The 14,246-nt window shown below is 34.9% G+C and overlaps 1 protein-coding gene across 1 annotated transcript; it reads left to right on the top strand.

Annotated features, from left to right (window-relative positions):
• The first annotated feature begins 2,324 nt into the window (after positions 1 to 2,324).
• On the top strand, positions 2,325 to 13,032 carry LOC114252601 (T-complex protein 11-like protein 1). The gene is made up of 9 exons (XM_028187153.2): positions 2,325 to 2,737; positions 3,423 to 3,620; positions 3,805 to 3,925; positions 4,312 to 4,518; positions 5,370 to 5,520; positions 6,298 to 6,461; positions 6,692 to 6,873; positions 8,027 to 8,193; positions 10,012 to 13,032. Exons 1-9 carry the CDS (start codon positions 2,646 to 2,648, stop codon positions 10,206 to 10,208), a joined length of 1,479 nt encoding a protein of 492 aa, XP_028042954.2. The 5' UTR covers positions 2,325 to 2,645; the 3' UTR covers positions 10,209 to 13,032.
• The last annotated feature ends 1,214 nt before the right edge of the window (positions 13,033 to 14,246 follow it).

The following is a 14,246-nucleotide window of genomic DNA, read 5'->3' as shown; positions in this document are numbered from 1 at the left end:
CTCCGAAGGAGACCTAACAACTCAAGAGCAGCTGCTTCGCGAATGAATCTACTACCGGATCGGAATCGCGATCCGCTGAGAAGATCCGGCGAGAAACTCAGCGAGCTGATTCATGGGTTAGGTTGCACGGCGAACTCTTTGTCGAGTTCGACGAGTACGGTTACCGGGGTCCCTAAGCCTGCTCCTAGTGTTAGAGCTGAAGGCGTCTAATGCAAAGGTTATTGGATCTGATGGATCCGTAAGGACGTGTCTAGGGCGTCGACGGTGACTGGGTCCTGCATGATCAGGATTCGGGGAGTAGTCAGCGGCGGCAACGATAAGGCGATTATCATGACGCATAGCCTTATACATCCATTAACAAATGACTATAAAGTAACATTTTCTAAAATGGCTTAAAATCGAACCCACGACCTTCGGCGCAACAGACCGCTAACTACTGCGCCATAGTTAATACACTGAAACTGCACCACCGAGCCAGTCAAATTCAGTAAGAAGACATTTTACGGAACTGGCCATAGGCAAGGCGTGACAATTGGATATTTAAGTGCTGTGTGATAAAATCTATTATCCGGTTTGAATAAAACAGGCTTTAACTTAGAGCTCTTTGTTAGGACGCGATTTTACAACCCATAAATTTACATGCCCGCGACTTTAAGTGAAATCGATTCATATGGAATGACTACCAAAAATTCTATTAACTTAGAAACAGTTTACAACTTCATGCTGTATCGAAATTTTGATGCGGGTGACAATAGTGAGCCAAAGAGCTAAACACATGAGATCATGCAATGATCCTTACAACCAAGTTATAAGCTCACAATGTTGGTTAGGCAATGCTCTGTATTTCAACTTACAAGACTGTAAGTGTAATTTAATATACTGCCTAATTCTGGTGCACGCTGTAACAGCAGTTCTTTTTTTTTAACCATGCTAATTGGCTTCTTGTAATTCCATTGGTGCCAATGGCGAGCTTACAAACAACAATTCAAATATAGAACACTTATGTACAATACTCTGTTCTGTGCACATGGTGGAACCCATATAAATTACAACGTCAATTCCGCCATCCATTTTGAGACATTAATTTGCTACTTCAATTGTCTTAAATAAAGGCCGTCCCACTCTTAAATCCATAACGGTTGACAGCTTCGCGACAGAAATAATCAGGATCATGGTATCTACTTGTAGAGGCTTACCGCCATACCACCTTAGCAATAATAATAGCCGATTGGTGATCCCGGTACGCTGAAGCAATACTTAGAATACGCTGCCCCATTTCTTTGGTGAGTTTTAATTGCCCATTACGACACCCACGGGAAGAGAAGGAGTGGTGCTTTTGTTAGCCCCACAGTCAAAATTTGTGTAGCTTTTACGAGGGCTGTTTTACTTCAGGAATATTCCTCAGCGTGTTGGCTATTCGTACGGTTACATTATTCGTACTTACGAGGCAGTTGTACGAACTCCATCCTAACCCCAAACCCGGTGGTGGCAAAATACTACCCTACATATTATCATTCCTCATGGTTGCCTTATCAGATTTGTTTCGTTGAACAACAAAAAGATACAGTAAACAAGTCAAAATGTACAGTAAAATCTGATTTCAACGAAAAAAAGTAAAATTACTTGAGCGTCTGAAGCTTAACGAATTGGACATTTTTAAATAATTAAATGTGGGTAATTAACCAAATAATCTAACAATATCAAGTAACGTGAAAATAATAATATGTATTTGAGTAACTATTAGTTTTTACTTTTCGAAAGCTTAGAATTTTTAATGAACATTCAAAAGAAAAATAAGATTATAAATAACGAAAAAATGGTATGGATACCTAACTTCCCCAACCTATTTCATACAAGAGAATAAAATTAAATGCATACAAAAAAAGTGAATATTATACTAATCCAGGGGACTTTTTGGCAGGAACGCGAGGAGTGAAGTTGTGTGATTTGTTTCATTTTGTCTATTTAGTGTTTCTTCAGGTTTAAATGTGTAATAACAGTGGTTTATTAACTAAATTTAGTATTTGTGCAAATGCATAATGCACAAATGTTGGAAAATAAAAAAGTCGCTGGATGTAACTTCTCGGGATCCTACAGAAACTCCAATGAAAAAGTCTCAGTATCAGTTTTACTGAGATTATATTATTATTTCATCCCATATCATCTCATCTCATGCCATTTAATTTCATTCCAGTTAATTAATGTCTCAAATTAATTATCTTTATTTCATTTAATTTCACTCCATTTTATAATTTTTCAAAAAAATAAGAATATAAATTAAAATAAGACATGACCTAAAGGTTTTAGTTACCCGGTCATAAAATCCCTTAAAAAAAACGAAATTGACAAGTACATAAAACAGCTGTGTTTTATCAACAATGATCAGTAATTAAGGCTAAATATACACATATTTAACCTTAATAATCTACAAAGAAACATAAAATAGCGGGCAATTTTCTCCCTATAAATTTATTTCTCATTAATAAGTTAATATTTAGGTTATGTTACCAATTGCATGACTCAAGGTGGTTTTGTATAAAATGACACGAAGTTTTTGATATTGCGCCTTCAGTGCTCGGCCTTATACGGAGTAAGGATATTGTTTGCTGCGAAAACTCATTGTCATTGTGCAAAAACATATCGTCATGAGTGAACGCGAGAATCCCACTAGTTCCGGTTCTAAAGACCAGAATGAAGCGAACAGGACCTCATCCCAACCAGTACCTATGGCCTCAAGGTATGCTCTTTTTTTTGCGATAAAACGTTGAAACATACGCACAATTGTTGCATCACTTCCTCATCAATTTTTTTTAACCCATAGACACAGCCCACTGAGTTTCTCGCCGGATCTTCTGAGTGGGTCGCTTTCTAGGGCCAATGTTAGCAACACCTCCGGTTTGAGCCCTGTGAGCTCACCTACACGTCAAGACGAAACTGAAATAGCCTCTCAAGGCTACCAGTGTATGTAGGGAAAAAAACACTTTGCAACAAATGTTTTGTTTATGTTAATATTATCAATGAAAGATCTTTAATGTTCAACTAAGCTAATAAACTAAACAAAGAGAACAGTTTTACATAAACTAAACAATCGCTACTATCATAATGAAAATGTTTTATTTGTATATGGGCAAATGACTCATTCCCTACCAAATAGTAATTGGATAATGGAGCCCGTAAATATTACTATGCAACTTACTCTATCCAAACAGAGATGTAGGTTTTAAACCTCAATGGCCTTGTACTATGGTTACACCTTTATGAAAATTATATTCTGTTTCATTTCAATATAAAAGTATATATGAAATACCACAAAGACTAAATTGAAAGGGTTTTCAATAGCTCTGTAACACATAGTAGTGAATCCAAATACCATTTTTTTGTTTCATATAAGGTTCAAAATAACACTTTTTTTTTTGTTATAGTAACAGCAGCTACTTTTCTGGAGAACCAATCCACTTCAGAGTCAGAGGTTCAACAATCACAGGAGCATCGCCACCCCAGTTTGTGACATTGGAGGATATTATGAAGGCAGCTCATGGAATGCAAAACATGGCTTTAGCCCATGAGATTGCTGTTGATAACGATTTTAAGTTGGAACCATTTGATCCTCCAGACAACAGGTGATATACTTAATTTTTAAAAAAAATTACATTCAGAAATGAAAAACCATATTTCAATATTTACTTACAAAAATGCATATTATTTGCATAAGCAACCAATTGTTTGTATTAATGGTTTTCAATAAACTACTATTACTTCATAAATTTAAAATAAATATGTATAACAGCCAAAGTTGTGTTATAGTTACCAAAAGTTGGTGAAAGAAACAATGCACAGAGCATACTTTGACATTTTGAGGGAACAGCTAAATTCCAATCCTCCTGAATACAAACAAGCATTAATATTACTGGAAGACGTTAAACAGGTAATTATGACTTTATCCTGAGCGTGATGCCATTAAGCTAAGATTTTAAGTCTAGTTACCAATGTAAGTACATGACGATATAAAAATATTTTGATAAAATTGGAGGTAATTGAAAGTAGTAACTAAATATTTGAAGCATTGTTCTTGTCTTTATTAGTCTAGATAGAATAATATCATGTTTGCTCTACCTTTGCCCTCAATTCTAATAAATTGTGCATAACATTTTTTCATTTTTTTGTTAAATTATTTCTAAATTAAAATTACCTAATGCATATAATGTGTTATGTAATTTAGTGCATAGATTATATTGACAAATGAAATCATATCAACTAGTCATACTATAATAATAAAGAATTCACACACCAAAAATCACAAAAATATTTTAGGGTCTCTTCTCAATATTATTACCAAGACATACCCGCATCCGTGAGATGATTGAGGAGGTCATAGATGCAGACTTCATAAAACAACAAGCTGAGACCAACAGTCTGGACTTTAAGAAATATGCCAACTTCGTTGTAGACCTCATGGCCAAACTAGCTGCCCCAGCAAGAGATGAAATGATACAAAACATTACTACACTCACCGATACTGTAAGTTTTAAATATCAGTAGAAAAACTATCAAGTTGGTTGGTCCACAGGACGACTTTGTGACGCAGGAAAAGGTATAGAAGACATGAGATCGAATTTTCTTTATTCGCCCTTTAAGCAATATGCAAGCTAGTGACCTATCTCCAAATAACATGGAAGTCGTCGTGGCCTAAAGGTTAAGGCGTCCGGTGCATTCGTATCTAGCGATGCACCGGTGTTCGTGTCCCGCAGGCGGGTACCAACTTTTCTAATGAAATACGTACTTAACAAATGTTCACGATTGACTTCCACAGCGAAGGAATAATATCGTGTTTAAAAAATCAAACCCGTAAATGGCTTATCCACCAATGGCTGCCCCACCCTTCAAACCGAAACGCATTACTGCTTCTCGGCAGAAATAGGCAGGGTGGTGGTACCTACCTACCCGTGCGGACTCACAAGACGTCCTACCACCAGTCAACTTGTTTAGTTAACTTGATAAAATAAACAAATAATGAAATAGGTTTGATAATTAAGCAATTTTTTTTTTCTTAGGGACTGCTTCTTATCAGTACATTTAAAAAAAATTGTTATTTGTCATAACTTAGTGACCACAGAAATATCACATTTTTCATGATAACAAAATTTGTCGTAATTTCCTCAATAGCTTAACAATTAAAATTGATATTGTGTTTTACATTAGGCTTCAATATATGTCAGATTTTTATGAATATATGCTAGTCTTTAAAATTCTATTATGGTCTAAACTCATCTTTATTCAGATTTTTCCACATTGAACAATTTACTGTTAGGCCATTTTTATCATAATAGAAATCGATTATAATATTCATAGTATAAAAATACTTTAATCAGGTAGAGATCTTTCGAGCTATTCTAGAAGCACTTGAAGTACTGAAGCTAGATCTGGCCAATACATTGATCACTATGATCCGTCCTCACGTTCAGAAAGAAAGTGTCCAGTACGAACGAGCTAAGTTTGATGAAATGCTTAAAGTTTCAGAGGGTAAGCGAAAAAAAAAACTATATCCATTATTTAGTTTATGACTTGAAAAAAATCTTTGTGATTCAATTATGGAGGGTAGAGGTAAGGAGTACCGTCTCATACGGAGAAGCTTGAAAAGGTGTCCCACTTTCAGCACTAAATAACAGTTCAAAAATCCTCCAGACTGGCGCTAACTTAGCCACAGGGTAAGTAAGATATGAATTGAGCAGTTGTTAACTGATTGAAGTATGCTGAGTTAGGAAATTTAATATATTTAATGACTAGAGCAGTTAGTGACAGTGTAATAAACAAGACCTCACAGTTTTTTCGTCCTTTTATATTTCTCTATCTTTGTCTAATATCTTTCAGCGCCTTTTTTTAAACCTTATTTAGCAGATTTCAACGGACACTTTTTCACACACAGAGACATTTCTCCTTACCTCTACCCTCCATAGATTCAATTAACAACAATTGTCAATTTGTCCTGGTAAATTGAAACTTTGGTCCGTTTGTGACATAACTGGGAAGGTCCCTCGTATTGTATTAACATACCAATAAATGGTTGTTTTCATGTCATCATCATCATCATTCTTTCCTATTACCCTCTGCTGGGGTATAGGGCTCGAATCAAATTTTCCCATTTACATCGGTCTTGGGCAGTCTGTTCTAGCTCCTCCCACATCATGCCCAAGACCCCTAGCTCCTGCTCCACCGAGCGCCGCCAAGTTGTTTTCATGTATTTAGTAATAATCATTAAATTACTTTTAAGATTATATTGCAGTAATAAACATGTTACAGACGGCCTTCAAAACACTAGGGAGTGGTTAAAACGACACATCGACAAAACTGATCTCAGTATACCGGTCACTGATCAGAACATAATCAGGAACGTCACCGCCCAAACCTTAGCCAAGGCATACCTAGAACTGTTGGAGTGGGATTCGAGTAAAGGGTACCCGGAGGTAACAAATATTTATTTCTTCTTCATTCTCTCTTCTTTATTTCCTATTATCCTCTGTTGGGGTGTAGGGCTCGAATCAAATCCTTCCATTTACACCGGTCTTGGACAGTCTGTTTAGGCTCCTCCGACATATTTGGCCTCAGAATTCGAGCTGAAACGCTCAACTTTATAGTAGCAAAGGCTTTGCTGTTTAAATCTGTTGACATCGGTTAAAGAGCTGGCTGCTTCCAGACGGTGGCCATAGACGCGCCCCGGTTCTCAGAGCTGGGGGTGCAGGTGTACCGGATGTCGTGCGCGGCCGCGCTCCTACTGGCCAGCCCCGCGTGCTCCAGCGACGCCGACACCGCCGCGCGACACAAGGAAGCCCTCAAACAGAAGCTTTTCATCATCATCGACGAGGCCTCCAATGATACGTAAGGCTTGGGTTGAGCTTACGAGCAACCAATCCACCATTCAATTTGTTTATTTTTAACCTAAACTTTATTATGTAGGTAGTTTAACCCTTTGAACTACGCGGCGCACTGAAGTAATTATATCGATTTCTATTACTAAGGTGGCGGAATATCTAGTAGATTCTGAGTTAATTCGTTTCGGTTTGAAAGGTGGGGCAGCGGTTGTAACTATACTTGAGACCTTAGAACTTATATCTCAAGGTGGGTGACGCATTTACGTTATAGATGTCTATGGGCTCTAGTAACCACTTAACATCAGATGGGCTGTGAGCTCGTCCAACCACCTAAGCAAAAAAAAAGAAAGAGATAGAGAGAATTCGAAAATATTGAGAATGAATCTATTTCTAAGAGACTTAGAGACTAAAACATACATTAACAAACAAATGAAGGCAAAGTTAGGCAATCTTAAGGTGCTTAGTAACAGAAATTGACTTAAGTACTTCAGTGCGCCGCATAGGGCACCGGTGACCTACATCACAGAAAAAGGGTTAAACGTAGAAAAAAGTGTAATAGTGAGAGAAAGGGTCCGATCGACCACTATAAATTTGATCACTTATACACCTGGCTTAATAATAAATAATAATAAATATCCAATACAACTAATATCGAATACTATCCTAAACTAAATATCCAATACTAGTTGTATTGGATATTAACTAAATATCCAATACTAGTTGTATTGGATATTAACTAAATATCCAATACTAGTTGTATTGGATATTTATTCGTAACCATAAAAAGATTTTAGTCAATCCAAGAAATTGCCGGTGCACTAAACACACCAGTGCTACATATACGTAACGGCGCTCCAATATTAATTTTGCGTTTTTTTTCTACCTAAGCTAGATGGTCTTGAGAGACCATTTCAGCGTAGCTTTAACTAGTAGGTGTGCTCACGGGGCTCAAACCTGACGACGTTGCTAACACTAGCCCTAGCAAGAGCCGTGCGTCGCAGAATCTACTATAGGATCGGAAACGCGACCCACTGAAAAGATCCGGCGAGAAACTCAGTGGGCTGTGTCTTTGGGTTAATTTACTCGTCAAGCCCTTGAACGAGGACCGGGTATTAAATTAGTCGACATAGAATCAAATTTATATTTATTGTTTTATTTAGAGAACTAAGATCGGTGCTGCCATCTGTCGCCGAGGAGGTTGTATTAGCAACGGAACAACTGCTAGAAAAATTGAACCAGCCTCCGCTGAACTCAGAGACGAAGGAACTCATACGAACCCAAATAATCTCCCTGGGTGATCCCGAGCATAGAGTCAGAGAGATTGTCCGTATGTATTGTTTTAATATGTTCTCATACCGCCAAATGAGCTGTCTGTTAGTGGGCTTCGCCATCTATAATCATATAATAGAAGTCATTACGAAAAAAAGACATTAGATTAATCTATTAGAGTATAACATAAAAAAATAACGAAGGATGAGAGGCTATTATGTATATGCGACATTTTTGCAACTTTACAGGAAAGCCATTTAAAGTTTAATATTTGGAAAACGTATCGTAACAAAAAAAAGTTTTTCGGATATTTGAATGGAGTAAACTTAATTGAAGTTCAATTAAAAATATCGAATTGTTGATGCTAATACCTAATAAAACGGACCTTTAATTACAAAGATAATTATCGCGTATTAATCGAAATTATTAAAAAAAAATTAAGATTATGCACTTCTTCTCCATATAAAGAATATAAGTGTTGGAAATTTCATACTCCTCAGCCTGCTTTTCGTAAAAAGGCGTACAAAGTTTTTGCTTCACGTATCAATATATAGATGTCGCTTAAACCACCTTCACATTTCGATAAGATAAACAAATAAATGAAAATTGTTCACCAAACAACCTATGGCATATATTTCATGCATGTATAGCATATATTTCATGCATGTATAGCATATATTTCATGCATGTATAGCATATATTTCATGCATGTATAGCATATATTTCATGCATGTATAGCATATATTTCAAGCATGTATAGCATATATTTCATGCATGTATATCATATATTTCAAGCATGTATAGCATATATTTCATGCATGTATAGCATATATTTCAAGCATGTATAGCATATATTTCATGCATGTATAGCATATATTTCAAGCATGTATAGCATACATTTCATGCATGTATAGCATATATTTCAAGCATGTATAGCATATATTTCATGCATGTATAGCATATATTTCATGCATGTATAGCATATATTTCAAGCATGTATAGCATATATTTCATGCATGTATAGCATATATTTCAAGCATGTATAGCATATATTTCATGCATGTATAGCATATATTTCATGCATGTATAGCATATATTTCATGCATGTATAGCATATATTTCAAGCATGTATAGCATATATTTCATGCATGTATAGCATATGTTTCAAGCATGTATAGCATATATTTCATGCATGTATAGCATATATTTCATGCATGTATAGCATATATTTCATGCATGTATAGCATATATTTCAAGCATGTATAGCATATATTTCATGCATGTATAGAATATATTTCATGCATGTATAGAATATATTTCAAGCATGTATAGCATATATTTCATGCATGTATAGAATATATTTCAAGCATGTATAGCATATATTTCATGCTAGGTAGATGCGGAGCCGCTCGGGTCTTTAACAAAAATTTCAACAATATTTGACGTTGTTTTATTTTTTTAAATAAAATAACACTTATTGCGGCATAACTATAATAGTTAGACATATGCTGTCGCGACACTATTTGTAAATAATAATGTGCTCTACAAAGTCGTTATTTTTTTCTATCATCAATAATTTTTGCAGGGCACGCGATGTAAAGAGTATTTTAGGTAATTTTTTTACACTTTGGGTTACATTATTGGAGTTTTATTAAGGATCCCTATTTTTTTTAAAATAGATTATATAATAATATAGCCTACGTCACTCGGGAATAGTGTAGTTTCTAAACAGTAAAAGAATTTTTCAAATCGGTTCAGTAGTTTCGGAGCCTATTCAATACAAACAAACAAACAAATATTTCCTCTTTATAATATTAGTATAGATTGACAGCACTGTAAAGATTGTAAAGTGACACACAAAAACAATGGGTTACAGGTCAACGAGTTCTGGAGTTCTTGAAGGTCATACTGGTGTGCGGCGGGGGATCCCGTCAGATACCCGTCGGCCTGTCGGTGTTGTCGCGGGAACTGACCGACGTCTCCGGGACCCTGCTGCGGTACGTCATGCACAACAAAGCTGTCTTCACGCAGCACTACCTCGACATCGTCGCCGAGGAGTTGAGTAGGAACTGAAACCCGTTGTCAACCGGAGCACATAACAGTTCTCCTGTACTCGTAAGCATGTAACGTAAAGAGTGTTCACGAGTGATCACGGTGTGTGAGAGAGTGAGAGTATTCTTTATTGTACACCAACAAAACAATTCGAAACATTAAATACAAAAAAAAGTATAATTGGCGGTCTTGTCGCTAAAAGTGATATCTTCCAGGCAACCATCTGGTGGAAAAGACTCATTTGGAAAGGAATTACACACGGTGTACCAGTTAATTGAAATATATATATAATATACATACATACATACATACACAAATTCACAAAAGTGTATTTACATTGCTAATATCAAGTGTGGTGGTTGCATTTAAACTGCTTTTCTTCTCGAAGTCCAATAATTCGAGTAAAGGAACTCCGCCATAGCGTCGACTTTCCTAGCGGTTCTTGCTTTATCTAGAGCCCAAGCTACTTACATGAGTCATCCAAACAAGTAATTTGAAATAGCAAAAATACTAGGTGATACAATAATACCTATTATAAGAACTGCATAACTCTTATCGTATGATAAAAACAGGAGCAACACTATATATAACACTATAGCGCTAAGATATCTCATACGAAAATAATGATTTAGCTTAATACTCATTGTGCAAACGCGCGATGTGCGACTTTAGTAAAAGGACGACTATTTATACTAATAAATCGACACTCCAATATTTAAATTCATCATTTTATGTATGTATAATGTCTTCGCATTTCATGTTTGGCATTTTTTCATGTAAAGATGGAAAAGAAGTCATTTCATTCGAGTCATTTTTTAATCAACGAATAGCAAAGTTTGTGAAAACAAAAAAAAACATTTGACAGAGAAAAAAAATGATTTGTCTAAAGTTGTGTTGTTGTGTAAAAAATGTTTTGCGTATTTATTTATAAAGAGATATTGTAAACGAAATATTATTTATTTATTTTCCTACTTCGAGAACGGTTTTCTTACACCCTGTATAAAAAACTGTCTTTGCTAGGTCACTCGTATGCATTTAATCTATGTCAAATTTAAGAAATACTAATGCTGTTTTCAACACTACATAGAAATTATCTATTTTATTATTTATTACTAAGTAATATTGAAAAAATATTTTGTAGAATTAAAATTAGGTAGTCTAAAACTTCTAATCTCAAAAAATAATTAATATATTCTGCTATCATTCACAGTTTCATGAAACTAATCTATTTTTTTCAAATGAAGACTACTATATTCTCATTTTAACTAAACTAATATTTACAATTTTACATTACTTCATTACAATGCTCTTTATTGGACCTTTGAATTATCATTAAATATGTTTTTATATTAGTGACCTTTACATTTTAGTTTTGAATTAAAAATTCTCAGCAATAAAAGTGTTTAAATATATAATAATATTCATATAAATAGTAAATAATGACAGTAAAACTTTCCAATAATAATATACATGACTTGAAAACTTTGCAATGCATCTTATTAATTATGAATTTCAAAAATTCCGTACGTAACTCTTATGATTAATTTTCGTCCATTATATTACCTTTATAGGAATTTCAAGTTCCGTTGAACTAACTCTAAAAACAACAAATATATAAAAAAATACCTAAATAAACGGTACCATATTAGTGGTGGTGTTTAGAGGTCTTCTCTGAATGTGCCTAGTCAATATTGTGGTGCTCCATAAAATTTACATTAAAAAAATTTACGAATGAAATTGCCCCCTCTAAATAGACAATTATCTGTCGATATGTGGACTCAATAAGGTTTTACACTACATAATAGTGAAATTACAATTATGATGTAAGTTTAAGAAACTAGAGATTAAAATAATAATTGTTACATCTACAAGCTTGCTTAAAATTTAATTAGCGCTTTTACTTGTACGCTGACAAAAATAGAAAAATATTTTTGAATCTCGTATGGCTTGATACATGCATTGGTAGCGAAAATGTGTTTTACAACAAAAAAAAATCATATTACACGACATTGGAAATAAGATAGTATCTTCTTAAATTATATAGATAGTATTTTGCTTCGTATGCAATAACAACAAAGCCGGTATTTGCCCGATATTTGGTAACTAGCACTGATGACGTCATCATATTCATGAGCACTATTACACTAATACTTTCGGTAGGCAGCGGCTTGGCTCTGCTCCTGACATTGCTAAAGTCCATGGGCGACGGTAACCACTTACCATCAGGTGGGCCGTACGCTCGTCTGCCTACAAAGGTAAAAAAATAATAATAATACTAAGCTAGATAATTTCAGTACTGTTAAGTATTTTCTAAAATTAAACCGAACAAACAGCATAGAAGTAAAATTGTCAGAGCCCTTGTGTTAATTATAATCTAAGTGGATTCGGTGCTAATTACTAAGAAATAATTACGAAATACACTGAAAGAATAAAACGCATTTTCATATTAATAATATGTTCTGAAAAAAAATAGATTTTGTACAAAAAAATACTATATGTATTTTGAACGTGTATATTATATTACACAAATATATAAATAATGATTCATCAATGTTTTGATTGTATTATTAAAAGAGATCAAATTAAATAATCAGCGCAAGGTCGCTCGCTTTGGCATCAGAAACGATAAAGATAATAATAAACTGATGTAACATTTTAAACTAAGTTATATAATATTTTGACAAATTAATAGTTATGTAATTATTATAGTTTAACTAATGTAATCTATCACAATTCTAAAAATGACAAATGCATAATACGAAACTATCTTCGCATTTGAGTGTATAATAATGGGAACAATATTTTTTTTAACATGTAATCCAATAAATATTCCACTAATAAAGAATGTTGTTTTAATTTCACTTTGTGTAGAAAGTATAGGTTTGGTACCTTCCTATCATTATCCTGCCCTTCTCCGAGTCACCTGGGGTCGGCGCAACATGTTTTCTCCTTCCATACTCTTCTATCATATACCATTTCTTCGCTCACTCCCCTCCTACCCATATCGTCTTTCACACAATCCATCCATTTCTTCTTAGGTCTACCTCTTCCTCTAAATCCTTCCACATTCATAGTTAACACTCTCTTAACAACCTCATTTTCATTTCGTCCGTTTGATACTTTCCTATGTGAAACGTTATTCTTTTTTCGTTCTCTATCTAGTGTCAAGTCGTATCTCACAAACGCTGATAATTTTGCCTCTTGATTAACCAATTGGTTAGTACCGTATATAGTACACTTAATATTTAGCACTCAGACATATCTTTCTGAATGATTACTTACCTAATAGAAGTTGTCGTGGCCTAAAGGATAAGGCGTCCGGTGCATTCGTATCGAGCGATGCACCGGTGTTCGAATCTCGCTGGCGGGTACCAATTTTTCTAATGAAATACGTACTCAACAAATGTTCACGATTGACTTCCACGGTGAAGGAATAACATCGAGCAATAAAAATCAAACCCGCAAAATTATAATTTGCTGGTGCTAAAATATATATAACTGGTGGTAGGACCTCTTGTGAGTCCGCACGGTTAGGTACCACCGCCCCGCCTATTTCTGCCGTGAAGCAGTAATGCGTTTCGGTTTGAAGGGTGGGGCAGCCGTTGTGACTATACTGAGACCTTAGAACTATATCTCAAGGTGTGTGGCGCATTTACGTTGTAGATGTCTATGGGCTCCAGTAACCACTTAACACCAGGTGGGCTGTGAGCTCGTCCACACATCTAAGCAAAAAAATAATATTAATAATAATAATCATGAATACTAAATCAAGTAACTTTTTGAAAGGCAAAATAGAAACATTTTTTCAGTGCGATGGCCTGGCAAAGGCATCGTAGACAATAGCTGTCCGTACTAAAATCTTCTTAAAAATACTGTAAATATGTACTGGAGAAAGACGATTATAGCTTTGTCCTATACCAAATATACACACATATATGTATATTATTATATACAACGTGTCCCTAATTCAACGTTATGAGGGAAACAGAGGGTGGGTCTGTTCATAACTACTAGGTACAGAAAAAAAAACTCAATGTTTTAATTACAGAAAACAAATGT

This window comes from Bombyx mandarina, chromosome A1 (assembly GCF_030267445.1).
Source record: "Bombyx mandarina strain Sakado chromosome A1, ASM3026744v2".
NCBI classification, from domain to species: Eukaryota; Metazoa; Arthropoda; class Insecta; order Lepidoptera; family Bombycidae; genus Bombyx; species Bombyx mandarina.
This window is presented reverse-complemented; position numbering and strand designations above follow the sequence as displayed.